Raw genomic sequence first — 22,530 nt, forward strand, 5'->3', positions numbered from 1 at the left:
TATATAGATATTCTGATATAGTGCTGGATAGAGCTCCCAGTGACTGTTCTTCCTCCTTTCACACGTTGAAGGTATTCTTGTGTTGTGCTATTATCAGATCCATGGCTTGTACTGCCCAGCAGCGGGTGGTGCTTCTGTATATCAACCACTGTGAGCTCCAAGCAATGGCTCTTGTCTCGTGGGTTTCTTATCAAGCACCTGCATTTGCCCACTAGCCTCCAGCACTTAGTCACATTCCTCCAGTCTAATATTGGTGCTCATCATTGTTGCTGGGATTACACTGCAGCTGGCTTTGCAGTCCAGCTGGAGTCCAATCGGCTGTCGATCCAATAGCATAGTTGCAAATATGGCAGTTGAATGGTGGGCAGCTTTCTCCTGCAGTGCATGGACATTGAGTGAGTGTCTCTGGACCTGCTAAAGTTATACTGTAGATCTCCTCTTCCCCACTGGAAGTCTCTACATCCTTAGTCACTACATATACTGGCATGGAGACACGAAGTGGTTCTATATGCCACATCCCTTGCACCATTGTCCATAGACTGGGCATTTTCCTTTCTGCCTTTCATGCCACTCACTGGACCATGATGGCTGCATTCTTGGCTGGTATGTCTCTGTCCTGCTTCCTGGGTTCCTTTAGCTTGAGCCTGTGTACTTGGTCTGCACCAGTGACTGTCACTGTTTTGCTCCTTCCCCAGACAGTTTAGCTGCCCTTGCTGTTCGGAGGCATTTCTCTAGGGTTAGATCGGTTTCTTTCCACAATCTTTCCTATAAGCTGGACTCATGTGTCCCACAAATGATCCTGTCTCTACTTAGGGAATCTTTAATGTCTCCAGAGTTACATATGGATGCCTGTGTTCTCAGCTCTTTAACATAATTATCTATTTCCCGTTCTGATTCTTGTTTCCAGGTTAAAAAAGGTATCTCTCTACAATCGCTTTCTCTTCTGGGGTTGCCATATTCAGGCCTGGCTCCCTGCTCTAACCACTAGATTCCACTCACCTCACCTGAGTTCTGTCCCTGGCTCTGGGAGGAGAATGGGGTATAGTTAAGGCTACGTTTTAGTCATGGGTATTTTTAGTAAAAGTCATGGACAGGTCATAGGTAGTAAGCAAGAATTCATGGCCTGTGACCTGTCCATGACTTGTACTACATATCCCTGAGTAAATCTTGGGTGCTCTGGGGGTGGCGGCTCAGGGGCACGTGGGTGCTCTTGGGGGGACAGCGGCGTGCAGCCTGGGACCCCCGCTGCTATTCAGAGGCGGGTGCGCAGTGGCTCAAGACTGCCCCAGCAGTGGCTGGTATGGCTGGCCCACAGACTGCCCGAGCTGCTTGGGTGGCCCCCAGGCCAGCCACACCAGCCGCTGCAGAAGTCACAGAGGTCCCGGAAAGTCTCAGAATCTGTGACAGACTCGCAGCCCTAGGTATAGTGTGTTGGGGAGTGAGCAGGGGCTGGTCGTCAGGACTCCTGGGTTCTATTCCTGGCTCTAGAAGAGGAGAGAGGGGGAAAGTTAAAGGGAGGGGGTGTTAATTAGATTAATTATGATATTTGCATAGAGGTTCCCTGCAGCCCTGAAAGTCAGGGTGGAACACTGGCTAGAGCACTAGACTGCAATTTAAGAAACCTGAGTTCTGATCCTTGCTCTGTCACAGACCCGTCCTCACTCTGTGCCTCAGTTTCTCCATCTGTAAAATAGGGATAATGATACTGACCTCCTTTGTACAGTGCTTTGAGATGCATTGATTAAAAGTGCTATATAAGAGCTATGGATTATTTTATAACTCAAACTTATATTATATATAAAAGGGATGTGATATAGTGGATGATATCCCAAGCTGTATCTTGGTATTGGTAGCAGCATTATGCTGAAAACGAATTTTTGGAGAGGAAAAGGCCTGGTTGATATTGCTCTTTGTACGGGCACTGATGAAGTAGGTGAACAGAACAGTGGCAGACATGCTTGCAGGAGTTTGTGTTGCGTTTTAATGAGTACACTGGACCAACTTCATATAGTCCCCAGAGCACCAAGTCCTGGGAGCTCCATCACTGGGGCTGGATGACCAGAAATGGAGCTAAGAGCCACTTTCCTTTGCTTTGGGCTTGGGCTGGGACAGTTCAGGAGTCGCAGAGGCTCCTGTTATCCAAAGTTGTCGCTGACATTGTCCAACGTGAACCTGCAGCCAGATGCACATGCTATATGGAGCCCTTTCCAGGACCCAAAGATCTGATGGGATTACACTGGACCCTGGATTCAGTTATCAAGCAATACAAACTAGAAAGAAGATGAAGCTAACGAACCAGCGAAGACAAGAAGAGGAGTGGCTTGATGACTCCCCACCTAGATTTCAGAGTAGCAGCCGTGTTAGTCTGTATCTGCAAAAAGAACAGGAGTACTTGTGGCACCTTAGAGACTAACAAATTTATTTGAGCATAAGCTTTCGTGGGCCACAGCCCACTTCATCGGATGCATGTAGTGGAAAATACAGTAGGAAGATATATATATACACAGAGAACATGAAACAATGGGTGTTACCATACACACTCTAAGGAGAGTGATCAGTTAAGGTGAGCTTTTATCAGCAGGAGAGAAAAAGAACTGTTTGTAGTGGTAATGAAAATGGCCCATTTCCCCACCCAAAGGTAGCTTTGGTGGTGATGGCGGTGACACCTAGAAACAACTTGACGGGGGGAGGCTGCAGGTGTGCTGAGACCAGACAGCCTCTCATGCTGACCACTACTGTCTCACTGTTACCTTGTGCTCCCCCATCTCTCTGTCTCTCTACCCCTCTGTTGTCTCCTGGCTTATACTTAGATTGTAGGCTCTGCGGAGCAGGGTCTGTGTGTTCTGCATTTGAACAATGCCTAGCACGATGGGGCCCTGTCTGTGAACCAGGCTCCTGGGCGCTGCGGTAATACACATAATAAATAATCACAATCCTGTAAAATTGCCAGCAGACACGACTCTCGCTGCATGGTTTGGTTGCGAGCTTTCTGGAAACTCGGAAAAGTCACTTGCACTTAAAAAGGAGGCTGACCCCTCCCCGGCCTCCAGGACAGGGCAGCCTGTGACCTTCTGGGAAAGTAAAGCGAGGTCTAATCCGGTTTGTCAGTGAAAGGGAGCCGGGGCCTTTCCCCTCTCGGGGCACCAACCCCGATCCAGCCCCAGGGCAGGTGGACTGGCAGGCTCGGGGGTGGGCAATGGGATTTGGGACCGTCCCTCTCCCGTTAATTACATGACAACAGCACCTGAGGCGGCAGAACACGGACCAGCTCTTTCGGGTAACGCATGTGGCAGCGGAGGAGCTCGGAAAGCAAAGTCCTCCCCATCCCGAAGCACGATTGGCTGCAAAGAGTGTCCATCTCTCTGGCAGAGCGCACGGATTGGTGGGTGGGCGAGGGCCGAGGTTATGAATGGAAAGCCGCTGGGGGCGGGGCTGCAAGCAGGAAGTGGCGGCAGGTGGGGGCTCGGAGCGCGTGCTGTAGCGTGAGTTGGGTGCAGGGCGGGTCTCGCGCACCCTGCCGGGGGAGGGGCGTGCATAGGGGTCTTGGGGGGAGGGGGAATCCTCAGAGCGGGGGAGGTTCTGGGGGGTGGTGAAGGCCCCCCCGCGGTGCAGGGGGCATAGGCCTTGCCCGGACTGGGGAGACACCAGGTGTGAGCTGGGGGCTGGGCACAGGGAAAGTGGAAGGGGATGCACTGGGGTATGTGCAGGCACTTGTGGGTGCAGATGTTGCTGCAATATAAGGGTGCACCGTGCAATGAGGGCATTGTCATGGGGTGTGTGTGATGCTGAGATGTAGCCGCCTCTGGGGTGAGGCATGGGGGCAGTTTATACAGGATCCTTTATCTAGCCGCCTCTGGGGTGCTGCATCTTGGGGTTTGTGTCATTGTACAGTTGTGCTTGGGAGGGCAATTGTGTGGTTGTGTAGGTCAGTCAGGTAGGCCATTGCATGAGCGTGTGGTTGTGCATGTGGCTGTGTCCCTGGTTGTGCATATGCCACATTGGCTCAGCTGTGGGGCAATAGCCCTGTCTGTCCTCATTGACCTTCTGCTGTAGCTGTTACAGGCGGGGACAATAACCAGCCTAGGGATGAATATGGAAGTGGGAAGGGAGTGGGGTCTCGTGGTTAGATCACGGGCTGTGGGTTGGGACTGAGGGCACCCATGCTCTCCCCGCAGGCTGGCCAGCAAAATGGTGGACTCGCAGTATGTGCTGCCCAATGACGTGGGGCTGGCGCTCCTGGACTGCAGCGAGGCCTTCCGGCTGCTGCTGCGGGGCGAGCGGCTCTACGCGCACTACCTGTCACGTGCCTGCTGGTATGGGGGGCTGGTTGTACTGCTCCAGACCTCACCTGAAGCACCAGCCATCTATGTGCTGCTCTCCCGCCTCTTCCGTGCCCAGGACCCTGACCAGCTGGGGGAATTGGCACGCTCCACTGGCCTCACTGACCAGGAGTACCAGGTACCACCATATCCAGATACCTGGGTTCTGTCTCTAGCTCTAGAAGGGGAGTAGGGTCTAGTGGGTTAGAGCACTGGGGAGGGGCTGGGAGGTTGGTCTCCTGGGTTTCTTTGGCTCTGGGAGGGGATTGGGTGTTAGTAGGTTAGAGTGGGGGGGAGGGAGGGAGGGAGCCAGGATTCCTGGGTTCTCCCTGGCACTGAAGTGCCTGGCTGGACCCTGATCATTCCTCTCCCCACCTAGGCGTTCCTGGTTTACGCTGCTGGCGTCTTTTCCAACATGGGGAACTACAAATCTTTTGGGGACACCAAGTTTGTGCCCAACTTGCCCAAGGTGAGTCTGTGGATGCAAGGGGTGGAGGGAGGGGCCACATGCCAGAGTCATGGGGATGGAACATATTTTGGAGTCTCCATGGGGAGACACTGCTCCCCAGACACAGCATCATCCTCTTGCCAAGAGCTCTGTGCCAGATGCCTTCCCTCTCATTGGCTATGGGGCAGGTCCCTGATTGAGTTGAATGTTCCATGGAGGGAGACTGTTTGGCCCTCCCTCACCTCATGGCTCCAGCCCACTTATCCCCCCCTCCATCACAGCTGTACCCCTTTCCCCCCAGGATAAGCTCCGGCGACTGATCTGGCAGAGCCAGGCATTCCAGGAGCAGCCGGAGGAGATGAAGTTGCTGTGGGATAGGTGTGGGGAGCTGATGTTCTCGCTGGACGCACAGCAGAGACAGCTGGGACTTAGAGAGAAGGTAATGCCCCATGCATACACATGATGATTCTAGTCTGGGGAGGGGAGGGGCTTGAGAGCAACCAGGATGGATTGATTTAAATAATCTATTGTCATCTTGTTTTGCCTTTGTACTTTTTAGCTGTTTTCCTAAAGAAAGGTTTATTCTCATTGGTTATTATAAATCATTCAAACAGATTGATTTATAGATTCATGAATTCTAAGGCTACGAGGAACCTCTGCGGTCATCTAGTCTAATCTCCTGTATAACACAGGCCATAGGACTGCCCTGAATTAATTCCTGGTTGAACTAGAGCAGTGGTTTTCAAACTTTTTTCCGGGGACCCAGTTGAAGAAAATTGTTGATGCCTGTGACCCAACAGAGCTGGGAATGAGGGGTTTGAGGTGTGGGAGGGGCTCAGGGCTGGGGCAGAGGGTTGGGGTGCGTAGGTGAGGGCTGTGAGGTGGGGCCAGGAATGAGGGGTTCAGGGTGTGGGAAGGGGCTGGAGCAGGGGGTTGGGGTGCAGGAGGGGGTCAGGGCTTTGGGCTCGGGGTGCAGGTTCTGGGCTGGGGCTGTGGATGAGGAGTTTGAGGTGCAGGAAGGGCTCTGGGTTTGGGGGAGCTCAGGGTGGGGGCAGGGAGTTGGGGTGTAGGAGGGGGTAAGGGCTCTGGGTTGGGGGTGCAGGCTCTGGGGTGGGGCTGGGCATTAGGGGTTTAGGGTGCAGGAAGGGGTTCCAGGTTTGGGGGGGCTCAGGGCTGGGGCAGGGGATTGGAGCACGGACTTACCTCCGGTGGCTCCCGGTCAGCAGCACAGCTGGGGTGCAGAGGCAGGCTTCCCAACAGTCCTCGCACCGCGGACTGTGCTGCACCTGAAGCAGCCAGCAGGAGGTCCGGCTCCTAGGCAGAGGCACGCAAGTGGCTCTGCGCAGCTCTTGCCTGCAGGCACCGCCCCTCCCCCAGCTCCCATTGTCTGGGAACTGGCCAATGGAAGTGCGGAGCTGGTGCTTGGGGCAGGGGCAGTGCACGGAGCCCTGTGACCCCCCTGCTTAGAAGCTGGACCCGCTGCTTGCCACTTCCAGGCTGCAGCACGGTGTCAGAATAGGTAGGCACTAGCCTGTCTTAGCTGGGCAGCACCGCTGACGGGACTTTTAACGTCCCGGTCGGCGGTGCTGACCAGAGCGACCCAGTGCCTTCCATGCTGCGACCTGACCCAAACTTTGAAAAACACTGAACTCAAGCACTAAATTAAGGCGGAAGCTTTTGTGCAGAACAGAAACTGAAAGAGCTGTGGTTTGAGGTAATGCAGATAGCAAAGTTTGCTCATTGTCAAACTAATGGCGTGCCCAGGTCTCCCTCTGCTCCAGCCTCAGGACACGTAGGCCGTTGTGACATGTATAAAGCTTGACTCGTCCTCAGCCATTAAAGATGGTTTAGCCCCAATTGCTCATATAATTACACAAGCCGTGCACTTTCCCCCTTAAAGATTTGAGGAGGGCTCATCCATGCAGCATATTATATTATTGTGTATTTCTTTCAGTGTTTCTGTTGGTTTGCAGTAAGTTTTGGCCTTGCCAGAGCCTGTCAGAAGTTCAAACTGAATTTGAAACACACATTGAAGAACAGTTAGCCAAAGAATCAAAAAGTTAATAGCACTTTTTTTTTTTTAAAGGACATCAGAAGCAAAAAGCCTGCTAAACAACCAGTGGGGCCACTGGACAATGGAGATGCTAAAGGAGCACTCAGGATGATAAGGTCATTGCAGAGAAACTAAACGAATTCTTTGCATTGGTCTTCACGGCTGAGAATGTTAGGAAAATTCCCAAACCTGACCCATTCTTTTTAGGTGACAAAGCCAAGGAACTGTCACAGATTGAGGTGTCATTAGAGGTTTTGGAACAAATTGATAAACTAAACAGTAATAAGTCACCAGGCCCAGATGGCATTCACCCAAGAGTTCTGAAGGAACTCAAATGTGAAATTGCAGAACTATTAACTGTACTTTGTCATTTAAATCAAATGACTGGAGGATAGCTAATATGGTCAGTTAACTCACGCGATTAACTCAAAAAAATTAATCGCCATTAATCACACTGTTAAACAGTAGAATACCAATTGAAATTTATTAAATATTTTTGGATGTTTTTCTACATTTTGAAAAATATCAATTTCAGTTACAACACAGAATACAAAGTGTACAGGGCTCTCTTTATATTATTTTTATTACAAATATTTGCATTGTAAAAACGATAAACAAAAGGAATAGTATTTTTTCAGTTCACCTCATACAAGTACTGTAGTGCAATCTCTTTATCATGAAAGTGCAACTTACAAATGTAGTTTTTTTTTTTGTGACATAACTGCACTCAAAAACAAAACTTTAGAGCAGAGGTGGGCAAACTTTTTGGCACAAGGGCCACATCAGGGAATAGAAATTGTATGGCGGGCCATGAATGCTCATAAAATTGGGGTTGGGGTGCGGGAGGGGTGCTGGCTCTGGGTGGGGCTGGAGATGAGGAGTTTGGGGTGCAGGAAGGTGCTCTGGGCTGGGACCGAAGGGTTCAGAGGGCAGGAGGGGATCAGGGCGGGGGGAGGGGTGTGGGAAGGGGGGCAGGGTCCGGCCGGGGGTGCAAGTCTGGGGTGGGGCTGGGGAATGAGAGATTTGGGGTGCAGGAGAGTGCTCCAGGGTGGGATCGAGGGGTTTGGAGAGGAGAATCAGAGCTGGGGCAGGGGGTTGGGGCACGGGGAGAGGCTCAGGGGGTGCAGGCTCCAAGTGGCGCTTACCACAAGCGGCTCCCAGAAGCAGTGGCATGTCCCTTCTCCAGGTCGTACGCGCAGGCGCAGCCAGGCGGCTCTGCTTGCTCCCCCATCCGCAGGTGCTGCCCCTGCAGCTCCCACTGGAGCATGTAGGAGCCGGAGCGGTTCCGGAACATCCCACAGCTTCTGGGAGTGGCGTGGTGTGGCCCGACCCAGCACTCCAGACGGAGCAGGGCCAAGCCATATGGTGCAGCCATGACCCAGCGCCCTGGCTGGAGCGCCAGAGCAGGGCCAAGCCACTGATGCGGCTCGCAGGCCATCTGAAAACGGCTCCGGGCCGTAGTTTGCCCACCCCTCCTTTAGAGCCTACAAGTCCACTCAGTCCTACTTCTTATTCAGCCAATCGCTAAGAGAAACAAGTTTGTTTACATTTACAGGAGATAATGCTGCCCACTTGTTATTTACAATGTCACCTGAAAGTGAGAACAGGTGTTCACATGGCCCTGTTGTAGCTGGTGTCGCAACAGACTTACGTGCCAGATGCGCTAAAGATTCATATACTTCTTCATTCTTCAGCCGTTGTTCCAAAGGATATTCTTCCATTCTGATGACACTCATTAAAAAAAAAAAATGCGTTAATTAAATTTGTGACTGAACTCCTTGGGGGAGAATTGTATGTCCTCTGCTCTGTTTTACCCGCATTCTGCCATATATTTCATGTTATAGCAGTCTTGGATGATAACCCAGCACATGTTGTTCGTTTTAAGAATACTTTCACTGCACATTTGACAAAATGCAAAAAATATACCAATGTGAAATTTCTAAAGATAGCTGCAGCACTCAACCCAAGATTTAAAACTCTAAAGTGCCTTCCAAAATCTGAGAGGGACGAGGTGTCGAGCATGCTTTCAGTCTTAAAAGAGCAACATTCCGATGTGGAAACTACAGAACCCAAACCACCAAAAAAGAAAAATCAACCTTCTGCTGGTGACATCTCAGATGACGAAAATGAATTTGCATCAGTCCGCATTGCTTTGGATCATTATCAAGCAGAACCTGTCATCAGCATGGACGCATGTCCTCTGGAATGATGGTTGAAGCATCACGGGACACGTGAATCTTTAGCACATCTGGCATGTAAATATCTTGCAACGCCGGCTACAACAGTGCCATGCAAACACCTGTTCTCACTTTCAGGTGACATTGTAAACAAGAAGCAGGCAGCATTATCTTCTGCAAATGTAAACAAACTTGTTCGAGCAATTGACTGAATGAGAAGTAGGACTGATTGAACTTGCAGGCTCGAAATTTTTACATTTTTATTTTTGAATGCAGGTTTTTTGTACATAATTCTACATTTGTAAGTTCAACTTTCATGATAAAGAGATTGCACTACAGTACTTGTATTAGGTACATTGAAAAATACTGTTTCTTTTGGTTTTTTACAGTGCAAATGTTTGTATTAAAAATAAAGTGAGCACTGTAGACTTTGTATTTTGTGTTGTAATTGAAATCAATATATTTTAAAATGTAGAAAACATCCAAAAATATTTAAATAAATGGTATTCTATTATTGTTTAACAGCACGATTAATTGCAATTAATTTTTTTAATAGCTTGACAGCCCTAGTTGAAACTATAGTAAAGAACAAAATTGTCAGACACATAGATGAACTTAATTTGTTGGGGAAGAGTCAACCTGGTTTTTGTAAAAGAAAATCATGCTTCACCAATCTACTAGAATTCTTTGAGGGGGTCAACAAGCACGTGGACAAGGGGGATCCAGTGGATACAGTGTACTTAGATTTTCAGAAAGTCTTTGATGAAGTCCCTTACCAAAGGCTCTTAAGCAAAGTAAGTTGTCATGGGATAAGAGGGAAGATCGAAAACAAAGGGTAGGAATAAATTATCAGTTTTCAGACTGGAGAGAGGTAAATGATGGTGTCCCCCAGGGATCTGTACTGGGCCCAGTCCTATTCAACATATTCATAAATGATCTGAAAAAAGGAGTAAACAGTGAGGTGGCAAAATGTGCAGATGATACAAAACTACTCAAGATAGTTAAGTCCCAAGCAGACTGCGAAGAGCTACAAAAGAATCTCACAAAACTGGGTGACTGGGCAACAAAATGGCAGATGAAATTCAATGTTGATAAATGCGAATTAGTGCACGTTGGAAAACATAATCCCAACTATACATATAAAATGATGGGGTCTAAATTAGCTGTTACCACTCAAGAAAGAGATCTTGGAGTCATTGTGCAGAGTTCTCTGAAAACATCCATTCAATGTGCAGCAGCAATCAAAAAAGCAAATAGAATGTTGGGAATCATTAAGAAAGGGATTGATAATAAGACAGAAATATCATATTGCCTCTATATAAATCCATGGTATGCCCACATCTTGAATACTGCATGCAGATGTGGTCAGCCCATCTCAAAAAAGATATATTGGAATTGGAAAAGTTTCAGAAAAGGGCAACAAAAATGATTAGAGGTACGGAACAGCTTTCCTATGAGGAGAGATTAATAAGCCTGGGACTTTTCAGCTTGGAAAAGAGACGACTAAGGGTGCTATGATAGAGGTCTATAAAATCATGACAGGTATGGAGAAAGTAAATAAGGAAGTGTTATTTACTTCTTCTCATAATACACAAACTAGAGGTCACCAAATGAAATGAATAGGTAGCAGGTTTAAAACAAACAAAAGGAAGTATTTTTTCACACAACACATAGTCAACCTGTGGAACTCCTTGCCAGAGGATGTTGTGAAGGCCAAGACTATAACAGGGTTCAAAAAAGAACTAGATAAGTTCATGGAGGATAGTTCCATCAATGGCTATTAGCCAGGATGGGCAGGGATGGTGTCCCTAGCCTCTGTTTACCAGAAGCTGGGAGTGGGCAACAGGGGATGGATCACTTGATGATTACCTGTTCTGTTCATTCCCTCTGGGGCACCTGGTATTGACCACTGTCGGAAGACAGGATACTGGGCTAGATGGACCTTTGGTCTGATCCAGTATGGCTGTTCTTATTTTCTTTGGAAAGAGAAATTGATAGAATGATAAAAAATTAATGTAAAGTAAAAAATGTGATTTAAAAAAATGAATTTCTATCTGACCTGGCAGCCCGAGGAGATGAGGAGTCAGTGGGCATGGCTAGCGGCAGGGGTGTCTCAGTGGGCGTGGCTGACAGCAAGGAGACAGGGGTGCCTCAGTGGGTGTGGCTGGTGGCAGGGAGATGGGGGTTCAATGGGCATGGCTGGTGGCGGGGAGGGGATGTGTGAGCGGTTTCAGTTGGTGGCGGGGAAGGGGGGTTGGTGGTCTCTTTGTAACACCCTGCCCTCCCCCTCAGGGTACCACCACCTATTTCTCTGGGAACTGCTGTTTGGAGGATGCCCAGCTAGCCCAGAAATTCCTCGACTCGCAGGTACTTGCTGGCGCGCTGACATGGGACATCTCCCCGGTTCCCCCCAGGCAGCCCCAAGGCCTGACCACCTCCGTGGGGTGTGTCTGCTGCCTCTGCATTGCTATGGCCCTTGTGTCCATAGGGCAGTGCCCAGCATCAGACCTCCTGGGGTCTGCGCCCTCCAGGTTTCCCATCCCCCACTCTGATTCCAGTGCCTCTGCATGGGGTTGTCGGGTGCCCACTGAAGTGGGGGGTCAGATGGGGTAAATCTCCCACCCCCTCCAACACCATCTCTGCATCTTTCAGAACATCAGTGCCTACAACACACGGCTCTTCAAGGAGAAGGACAAGGCAGGGCAGACATGCTACGAGGTGCGACTGGCATCAGTGCTGGGCACTGGTAAGACTCCCCCTTCTCTGCCCCCTCACTGCTTGGATCCCCCTGGTCTGTGCTCCCCACAGTGCCCACCTACCTGAGCTCCTCTGACCTGTGCTTCCCGGATCTCTCCCCAATCCCCCAACCTGTACTCCCCCCTCACCTGCTGCCTGGATCCCACCCTCATGCTTAGCTCCCAGCCTGTGCTCCCCCCTCTCTCCCTTCCCCCATTGAATTATCTGTCTCTCTGGGTCTCTCCCCAGATGCACCCGTCGACCATGAGCTGGCCCCCAAGCTACGCAGCTTTGAGTTTGAGGGCTGCACATTCCGTGTGACCCGCGGGGACTACGCACCCCTGCTGGAGAGAGTGGTGGAGAACCTACAGCGCACCAAGGCATGTGTCCCCCTGCCGCCCCCGCTCTGTGTGTGCACTGAGCTGTGGGGGGCTCTGTGGTGGCGGGGAGGGAGGTTTCTCCCAGTAGCTTTTGTAGGTTTTAAACCCTAACTCTGCCACCAAGGGGAAACCTTAGTTTTATATCCAGAGAGAGAAGATAGTCTTAGGGACAAAGGACTGAGAGCCTGAACTCCTGGGTTCTGTTCCCAGTTCTGGGAGGAGAGTGGGGAGGAGCTGGGAGCCAGGACTCCTGGGTTCTCACTTCCTGGGGTTGAGATGGTGATGGGGGAGGAGGAATTTATTGGGGGGTGGGGAGAGGAATGGCTGAAGCCAGATGAATAGTCGTTGATGAGCTACGTGTCTGCCCCTCTTCTCTCCCAGGCTCATGCTGCCAACACCAACCAGGAGCACATGCTGGAGCATTACATCCGTAGCTTCACTCAGGGTTCCATTGCGGCTCACAAGGAAGGTTCCCGCTGCTGGATCCGTGACAAGGGGCCTATTGTCGAAAGGTGGGGGCTGGGAATCGGGACTCCTGGGTTCTGTCCCCAGCTGTGGGAGGGAAGTGGGGTTCAGTGGGTTAGAGCAGGGAAGGCTGGCAGCCAGGGGTTTTGAGAGAAGTTAGGTGCCAGCTGCGGGGGGGGCTGGGAGAGGAGAGGGGTTTGTTGATAGGGACATTTGCCTCCTGGGATCAGCGAACCAGGGGGCTTGTCTCTTAGAGCCCCCCCAGTCCAGGGCAGGCCAGGCCATTTAATGTGCTCTCTCCCTCCACAGTTACATCGGCTTTATTGAAAGCTACCGAGACCCCTATGGCTCCCGGGGGGGAGTTTGAAGGTAAAACACGAGGCCCCCAGATCCCAGCCTCAAAGGACCCTGGGGAACCAGGAGGGGTTGGCGTAGTGGGAGGGAGGGGATGGGTAGGCTGTGTGTGTGTGTGTGTGTGTGTTTTTTACTGGGTGTGCTTTTGTGCTGTAACTGTTAGGGTGTTTGCTGGGGGGAGTTGGTTGTGTAGTCGTGTAATGTCATTCTTTCAGTGTGGGGTGTGGCTGGGTGTCCCTTGCAATTGTGTACTGTAGGTGTGTTTTGGAGATGATGGTCGTATATTGTAATTGCTTTGTGGGAGTTAGAGGGGAGTGGTATAGTTTTGTGCGACCGTTGGGGTGTTTTGTGGGGGGTTGCGTTCTTCAGTGGGTTTGGGGGGGTTGAGGTGGTGATGGTGGGCAGAGGGTGGCTGGCTGGCAGGGACGCCAGCCCCGTCCACAGCACCCACTTCTCCCCCCACCCCCCTCCCAGGATTTGTGGCTGTCGTGAACAAGGCCATGAGCGCCAAGTTTGCGCGGCTGGTGGAGTCGGCTGAGCAGCTGCTGCTGGAGCTGCCCTGGCCCCGTGCCTTCGAGAAGGACACCTTCCTCACGCCGGACTTCACCTCACTGGATGTGCTGACCTTCGCAGGCAGTGGGATCCCGGCTGGCATCAACATCCCCAACTGTGAGCACTACCCACAATCCTCTGTGCCTGCGCCCCTGCCCACAGTGCTCTGCACCTCCCCAGGGGCTACCCAGAATCCTCTTTGCCTGCATCCCTTCCCAGAATCCCATGTGCCTCCCAGGAGCTATCCACAGTCCTCTTCCACCCTGACACTATCCAAAATCCCCTGCATCTGCATTGCTGGGGGGAGTTGGTCGTGTAGTCATGTCATGTCATTCTTTCAGTGGGGGGTGTGGCTGGGTGTCCCTTGCAATTGTGTACTGTAGGTGTGTTTTGGAGATGGTGGTCGTATATTGTAATTGCTTTGTGGGAGTTAGAGGGGAGGGGTATAGTTTTGTGCGACTGTTGGGGTGTTTTGTGGGGGCTTGCATTCTTCAGTGGGTTTGGGGGGGGTTGAGGTGGTGATGGTGGGCAGAGGGTGGCTGGCTGTCCGGGACGGGGCAGTACTATCCAGCCCCGTCCACAGCACCCGCTTTCCCCCCCACCCCCCTCCCAGGATTTGTGGCTGTCGTGAACAAGGCCATGGCCATTGGCACGGGAGACCAGACCATATGTAAGGCCCGCTGGTTTGTCCCCTTGACATGCTCTTGCCTCATGGTGAGTGTTGGCCTCAATGCCCTAGCAAGGCCCTATGGGGCGCTATGCTGCAGGGAGGATTCAATAGGGGGTGTTTTCCCCTTGCAATCAGTTCTGACCCCAATGCAGCACTAGGGGGCACTGTGCTGCAGCGAGCAGGGTGGAGGGTACAATAGGTGCTCTTGTTACACTCCAGCCCAGGGACAGTTTTAAAACTGGAGTTTTATTAAGCTCTGTATCAAAACCCGAACACACCCCCACACGTTGCACAAGCCCCATTACTGCTCAGTGCTTTCAGAGCACAGATGCTGCTGCTGCAACCAGAGCTTCCCCTTTGGACCCCCTTGACAGACCTTCAATCTTTAAAGGGACATGGCACAGGTAAATCTAACCCTGACCTTCCCTTTAGAGTACTACATTCCCCCCATTCATGTAATGTCTTCCCAAGCAAAATAGAACCCAGTCCATCCGTTTGCGTTATTAGCAATAGTCCCAGCACATCACTGTCCTTGTCATTCGAGCCTCTCGTCTGTCACAAGTTCTGGGACTGATGATGGGGCCTTCTGCAGCTCTCTCCCATTTATTTCACATTCAGCAGAAAGCTTCTGCAGCAATTTTAGTTCCGCTGTCCAACAGAATAGTCGGTTCTGAACACCTTCAATTAGGGTGACCAGATGTCCCTATTTCATAGGGACAGTCCTGGTATTTGGGGCTTTGTCTTATATAGGCGCCTATTACTCCCCACCCCCTGTCCCAATTTTTCACACTTGCTGGTCACCCTATCTTCAGTCTCCAAAGATGTTCATATCTTATGGAATAACAGTTCCTATGTGATTGGTAGCATCACCATGTAACTCCAAGTCACTGGGCATATGGCAAGCTACTTAGAAAAACACACTAAATTAACAGAATTACAAACTATCTAGAGCTGTAAAACGCTGTAGATCAATATCCACAGTGTAATTCAATATCCCCTACATCAGTCTTGGATAGAATGCCGGATAAGGTGCAGGAATAGGTACTGGGTATGACATGTGACAAACATGAGGACACCCTCCTGGTGCATTCACCGGTCCAATAGTTGGATTTAGATATTGATAAGTAGGTGCCCTAACTGTTCGTATATCAGCATCTGCAGGGCTCTTCTCTTCCTAGTCAGCCGACCCTGTGTGTCAATGATCTGTCCTCCGGGGAGCACTGCTGGTTTCAGGTTCCATGGTCACATTTTGATAATCCTGTCTTTCAACGGCTCTTGCAAATGTCCCATCAATGTGACCAGCAGTTTCCCAACGTACAGGGTCAACAGGATCCTCATTTCCCAGCTGGGGAAGAAATATATGTGGATTCAGAGTCTCTGTGCCATGGGCAGCATCGGATACCATCAGCAATGTAGTTCATCTTCACTCTCACTTTGAGTCCCTGGAGTCCGATTTCCTGTCCTCATCTTGATTTCCTTTCGGTGTTAGTTTACCTTGTCCTGTGTGTCTTCTGTAGTGGTGTTACATCCAAGGGGAAGTCATAGGGAAGTAGAAGATAGGGTTCTTCACTACAAACATTTCCTTTCCTGTTTTCTGCTTGTGCTTCATAGACTAGACCAGGGGTAGTCAATAGGCGGATCACGGGCCCAATCCGGATCGCCAGATGCTTTTGAACATCTTTTTATTTACTTATTATTATTGTTGTTGGGTTTTATTATTTTCCCTGGAGTCTGGACCTTGACTATACCTTGACCAAGAAATTTGGACTTGGACCAAAATATAATTGACTACCCCTGGACTAGACAGTCCCCTTCCCTGTGAAGTACTACATGATTTTTTTATCTTCCCACTACAATCTTAATTTGTCTGGTCCCCTTCTCTCTGGGAGACTCTGGATGAGTACTGGTGCACCTGGCAAGAGGGCAGCACCATGCACTTTCTAATCACAGTGATTCCTTTCGTGAGTAGCAGATTTTTGAGAACATGTTGATGCTGGTTTGTAAGCTTCTTTCATCTGCTGTTTTCATTTCTCAGCATAATCTTTACGGTTCCCAGGTGCAGATTGAGAGTTTATAGATCAACCAAATGCAACGTCAATGGGCAAATATGCTGAACTTCCATATAATAAACAGAAGGATGAGAACCAAGTAGCTCATTTCATGTACAGTTATAGGCAAAAATCACTTTATTAAGGGAATCCTACCAATTTGACTTTTGTTCTTCTGGCAAGGTTTTCAACCTACTCAGCAGAGCCTGATTCAGCCTTTCCACATGCCCTTTGCCCCATGGATGCTTTGGAGTTGTGCAGGGAGTTTCAGTTTTACTGTAGTGCTGTAACCTTTGGAATAAATGATTTTCAAACTCTGCCTCTTGGATCCTTTGGGGGAAACCAAATTTTAAAACAGTCACCGAAGATCTAGTCTGCCATGGTGTTTCCTGACTCGGTGGTGGGAGGGAAGGTTTAGACATACCTAGTGAAGTGATCCCTTATGACTAAGATGTATTCATATCCTCCTTTGCTTCTATCTAGATGCAAGAAGTCTCTTGATACAAGCCCAAATGGTTCTGTTGTAACTATGAGTTAATGGTGCTCTGGTAGGCTGGTGAGGGTTCTTTTGCTTGTTGCGTGGACAGACTCTAGTGACAATGTCTGTCTTTCTTCGTCTGTGGCCAATAAAACCGATCTCTTGCAAGACTGATTACTTGCTCTGCTCCTCAATGTCCCATCTCTTCATGTGGTTCTTGATGTACCTGCTTTTGGATTTTTCAGGTAATACGAGGTAGCTTGGTTTCCAGTAAAGTCATATCTGTAGCACAGCATCATATTTTCAGTGAGAATCAGACCTGTGAGGCAGACAGTACTTTCTGTCTCAGATCAAGGGCTGGGAGTAGCAAATCCTGAGATGTGTCATCTTGTGCTGTTTTTGAGAGCTGCAGGGGAAGTTCAGTTGCATCTTTTTCCTGGTAATAGGACCTTAATATACCCTTAGTTCTGGCAGGCTCTGATTAGTTTTTCCCTCCAAGTAACTCCTGACGCTCAGTCCTGGGCAAACTGCCCTGATCACAGCTTCCATTGTCTCTGCCTCAGTGTACCCCTTTTGAATTCCACTTTCAGTTTGATAAGCCAGACTGTTTAGGCTTAGCCTGTCCTCTTGGTTGGCGTTCCCAGTCTGTCTTGTTGTTCTAAAATCTTTCCTTAGAGTTAGTTCTATTTTCTGGGATGGGGGTGGCAGATTTTCCACAGGGGTTTGGCTTGTTAATTTCATTCATGCTTTCCTGAGACTGTATTTCAAGCCATTTAAATATTTCAGCACTCTGTGTCTGAATTGTCTCTTCTTCAGTTGTTTCTGTTTGCTCCCCGTTTGCTGCAGCGATGATCTTATCTTGTAATGCCAGCAACGTAGACAGTCCCTGATCCTCCAACTCTTCCTGCAATGGTTTACATATTTGATTAAAGCAAGTCGACATTTTGCTGCAGTTTCACTGCGACTTGTCCCAGAAATGCCCAGAGAGTCGCAGACCATCCTTTGGCTGGTATAAAAGTCCTCCTACCTCCATGTGACAGTCCTCTAATGCTCTCCCAGCCAAAGTGTTTGTAAATAATGAAATCTTCCCTGGCAGCTTTCCCTGGAACAGTTTACAGCAGCTTCTAGGGAGGTTCATCTCCTGGAGAGGTCAGATCGCTGCAGTTCAGCCTCTCCTGGCTGGGAGTGTAACTCTCCCCTCTCTTAGTCACTGCTGACCCTAGTGCGGTGCTAGGGGGCACTGTGCTTCAGGGAGAAGGTTTGGGGCCACAGTGTGGGGCAGGTGGGGCTGAGCCAAGTGTCTGCTTCCCCCACCTCTCCAGATGACGACATCCGCCAGACCGAAGGTTTCAAGAATGTGTCCCTGGGCAACGTGCTGTCAGTGGCTTATGCCACCCAGAAGGACAAACTGACCTTCCTTGCTGAGGAGGACAAGGTGTGTGGGAGCCCGGAGCTGTGGGTCAGGGTTGAGGGGCATTGGCAGAGCTGTGGGGGTTGGGGCAAGGCCAGGGCTGGGATAGCAGCGGTTCTGGGTTGGGACTGAGGGGCACTGAGAGAGCTGGTCAGGAGCCCATGGCTGGGATAGCAGGGGGGCAGTGGGTCAGGATTGAGGGGCACTGGCAGAGCTGGGGAGCTTTGGGAGAAGCTAAGGCTGAGATAACATGGATTGTGGGTTGGGAGGAAGGGGCACTGCACACCATAGCTGGCTGAGGCTGTGGGTCTCTTGCAGGACCTGTACATTAAGTGGAAGGGGCCATCATTTGAGGTGCAGGTCGGGCTTCACGAGCTGCTGGGGCATGGCAGTGGGAAGCTCTTTGTGCAGGTAAGCACCCCCTTGGCAGGGGATGGGGATGGGGAAAGGATCCCTGTATAAACAGCCCCGGTGCTCCACCCCAGAGGAAGCTGCATCTCTGCTGCAGGCGAGGGATCCCTGCACACAGTGTTTGAGATGATGCTTCTCCCCATGGGCTAGCACGGCTGGTGCGGCGCAGCAGTGCTGGCTGAGGGTGGATGCTAACGTCTCCCCCATTCCACAGGAGGAGAAGGGCACCTGTAACTTCGACAGAGAGGCTGTGATCAACCCGGAGACGGGGGAACTGGTAAGGGGGCTGGGAGGGAAAGTGATGGCGATGGGGGAGGGTGGGGAGAGTAATGATCTTAACGGAGGAAGGGAAGTGGCAGAGCCAGCTTACACTGAACATCTGTGGTCACCTTGGGGTGCCCCCCACCTGCCAGCCCTGCACCCCAACCCCTATAATGTCCTCATGCGTGTCTTCCCCAGACCCCTCCTCCCCACATTACCTATAGGGTCCCATTGGGTATCAGTCCCAGCCCCCTAGCCCTGCCCCCCACATTGCCTATAGGGTTCCCTCAAGTGCCAGCCCTGCCCTCTAACTTTGTCCCCCCCACAGATCCAGAGCTGGTACCGGGGCGGCGAGACATGGGACAGCAAGTTCTCCACCATCGCATCGAGCTACGAGGAGTGTCGAGCCGAGTGCGTGGGGCTCTACCTCTGCCTCAACAAGGACGTGCTCCGGTGAGGGGCCTGGGTGGGGGGGGACAAGGCCTATCGCCAGGGCTGGAGACCGTAGGCAGATGGGGAGGGTCACCTGGATGGTGGGTGTGGCTGTCATGGGGGGGGGGATGTCATATTACCTGGGTATGGAGGGGATGGTAGGTGGTGAGGTGGGGGCTGTCACTGGGGACTGTGAGACAGTGGGGGGAGGCTGGGGGATGGCAGGGTCTGGGGTTCGGGGTAATACCCAGAGGGGTGTGTCCTTGCACTTGTTGCTGCCCCCCACTGTCAGCAAGTCCTGTCCCCCCCCAGCTTTTGTATCCAGGCCCCCCAAATCCAGACACATCCCCTGTTCTACAGTGTGGGACCTGGTGTATTTGCAGGGGGCTCATCGGGGGTGGATCACGGATGGGGGAACCTTGCGGAGTTTTGGGGGGGTCATGGCTGGGGGGTCAGAGGGGGTACCCTACAGAATTTGGGAGAGTTGTCTCGGAATTCAGCAACAGTCCCCCCAGTGGGGGGGATGGGAGGTTGGGGGTTCCCCAGTGGGCCTCCCTCACTCCCTCCTGCCCCCCCCAGGATTTTTGAGCTGGAAGGCGAGGATGCGGAAGACGTGATCTACATCAACTGGCTGAACATGGTGCGAGCTGGGCTGCTAGGGCTGGAGTTCTACACCCCTGAGACCGGCACCTGGCGCCAGGTGAGTTGGGGGGGGGGCCCACTGGCCCTTTAAAAGGAGGCAGGGCAGCCTTTGACCTCCTCTGCGGGGGGTGGCAGGCAGGGCCGTAGTGTGTGGGGGGAGCCAGGGTTCTATCCCAGCCCTGGGAGGGGAGTGGGATCTAGTGGATTAGAGCGGAGGGGGGCTGGGAGCCAGGACTCCTGGGCTCATCACTGCACCTTGCTGCTCTCCCCCAGGCTCACATGCAGGCGCGCTTCGTGATCCTGCGGGTACTGCTGGAGGCAGGCGAGGGGCTGGTGTCGCTGCAACACACCACGGGCGCTGACGGCAAACCCGATGCACTCATCACTCTCAACCGCAACAAGATCCTGCCTGTGGGGAAGCCGGCCATCGAGCGGTTCCTGCGCAGGCTGCAGGTGAGGGATAGGGCAGGGCTGCAGGGAGCAAGCTGGGGGCTCAGTAGGGGGCGCTCTCCTCTCACAGTCAGTGCTGGCCCCAATGGGGGTGCTGTGCTACTCGACAGTGGGCCTCAGTGAGGCAGTGCTTGTTCTTGTGCGGGGGACCATGATGGGGGTGGTGGGGCCATGGCTGTGTTGTGGGGGCACGGGGCAGTTCTGCCGGGGGTGGCCTGGCTGGGTCTCAGCCCCCTTTGTGTTGCAGGTGCTGAAGTCGACGGCAGATGTGGCGGGGGGCCGGGCGCTCTACGGGGGTTTCTCAGCCGTGACAGACGAGGGGCCTGAGCGTTTCCTGAGCCTGCGCGACACCGTGCTGCTACGCAAGGAGGCACGCAAGATGTTTGTGCAGGCCAACACCCGTCTGGAAGGTACGGAATCCCCCAGCACTGCCCAGCCCTCTATCTACCTCACTACGGGGTAACACTGCCTGGAGGGTATGGAGTCCCCCCGATTCCCCCATGCACCCTGCTCTGGGGTGACACTCACGTGGCGGGTACAATTCTGCCACACAACTCCCACCCAGCTCCCCCCCTCAGGTAACTGAGCCTTGGTTTACCCCAGTCCTATGCCAGCTGGGAGTTCAGACCCGTGGGGCATTGGTGCCAGGTGAAGAGGGCGCAGAGAAGGCATGGTGGGCTAAAATTGGAGCCCATGAGGAGTGATTGACGTGACAAGGTAGGGGCAGGTGGAAGGGTACAGGAGCAGGGGGTGGGTGCAATATAGAGGGCTGTGATGGAGCAGGGGGTGGGGGAAACACCGTGACCCCCTCTCACCTCCTCTGCCTCTGCAGGCAAGAACATGAGACATGACCTGTGTGTGTGTGTGTGTGAGAGAGAGAGAGAGAGAGAGAGAGAAAGGAGTGGGGTGAAAGTGAGGTGGGGGGCTGTGATGAGGACAATGCCATGACCCTGTCTCCCCCCTCCTCCTCAGGCGAGGATGTGACCCTGGTGCAATACGAGGGTACCGCAGCCGGACTGATCCGCTCCTTCTCCGAGCGATTCCCTGAGGATGCTGAGCTCTTGGAGCGCCATCTGCTGGAGCTGTCGGACGCCGACTCCCACTTCTGGGCAAGCCGGGGCTGAGAACAGGGAGACCCAACCCCACACTGCACAGGGGACTCAATACACTCAGCTTTTGTACCTGCCTCTCGTCTCTTTCTGCTGCGTCTGATGTGTCAAACAAGGCTGGGGGAGCTTGTCCCACATGAGCATTAATGGGGCTCCTCACCACAGCCTCAGCAAAATGGCAGGAGGTTTAATGGGCCTTAGTGTCTAACACCCACTCCCCCAACTTCTGCCAGAAGTCCTGGCTCCCATTCCCTTCCACCAGCACAAGCCACCAAAACAACTTCCTTCCCAGAGTCGGGCATAGAACCCAAGAGTCCTGGCTTCCAGTTCCCCCTACTCTAACCACTAGACCCTACTCCCTTCCCAGAGAACCCTGAGAAGTTTCAGTACATCCAAATTCAAGGTAATATGTCTGGGAGCCGACAATGCAGGTTCAGGCAGTGACTCAGAAAAGGACGTAGCTGGCATCAAAAATAATTGCCTCACTATGAGCTCCCAGTGCAGCCCTGCAGCCAAAAGGGCTAATGTGACCCTTGGGTGTACGAGCCGGGATAGCGAGTAGAAGGGAATGATCTTGCCTATGCCCCCAGTGTCAGTGTGATTGCTGCTCGAATGCTGTGTTCGGTTTGGGTGTACACACTTCCAGCAGGGTGTGGAACGTTCAAAGGAGGGCCACAAAAATGAGCCAGGATTGCATGATGGGCTCAGTCTATTCAGCTGATCGAAGCTAAGGGTGAGAGCTGACTTGATCGCTGGGTGTAGGTACTTACACTTGGAAACGAGAGCAGGTAGTGGAGACTTTTCACCACGGCTGCAAAGACATAGCAAGACCCAACAGCTGGAAGTTGAATTTAGACCGATTTAACCTTGATCTCAGATGCAAGTTCCACAGCCATTCAAAGGGCTTCCCCAAAGAGGTGGAGGGATTCACCATGGCTTGGAGCCTTTAACGAGACATCTTACTTTAATCCAGCACCTGGGAGAAATGATACAGCCGGTGTGTGCTGGAGGGCTTGGGCTGGATGGGTGTGGTAGTCTGTTTTGGGCATGGAATCTCTGAATTCCCCTGCTCATTCCCTTTCCTGTCATGTCACAGGGGGTGATCCTCTTTCTGCAGAGCCGTATGAAGTATCT

General features: G+C 51.8%; 1 protein-coding gene across 1 annotated transcript; it reads left to right on the plus strand.

The window, feature by feature from the left end:
- The first annotated feature begins 3,423 nt into the window (after nucleotides 1-3,423).
- On the plus strand, nucleotides 3,424-21,473 carry DPP3 (dipeptidyl peptidase 3). Its single transcript, XM_034776765.1, is given in 19 exon segments — nucleotides 3,424-3,455; nucleotides 4,176-4,458; nucleotides 4,699-4,788; nucleotides 5,069-5,206; nucleotides 11,290-11,364; nucleotides 11,650-11,743; nucleotides 11,983-12,113; nucleotides 12,495-12,625; nucleotides 12,888-12,933; nucleotides 12,935-12,947; nucleotides 13,407-13,601; nucleotides 18,003-18,115; nucleotides 18,410-18,502; nucleotides 18,717-18,779; nucleotides 19,092-19,216; nucleotides 19,775-19,895; nucleotides 20,111-20,290; nucleotides 20,535-20,697; nucleotides 21,260-21,473. Coding segments are annotated over 18 exon segments (2,193 nt in total). The 5' UTR covers nucleotides 3,424-3,455; nucleotides 4,176-4,188; the 3' UTR covers nucleotides 21,412-21,473.
- The last annotated feature ends 1,057 nt before the right edge of the window (nucleotides 21,474-22,530 follow it).

The sequence above is a fragment of the Trachemys scripta genome, chromosome 7 (genome assembly GCF_013100865.1).
Source record: "Trachemys scripta elegans isolate TJP31775 chromosome 7, CAS_Tse_1.0, whole genome shotgun sequence".
Lineage (NCBI taxonomy): Eukaryota > Metazoa > Chordata > Testudines > Emydidae > Trachemys > Trachemys scripta.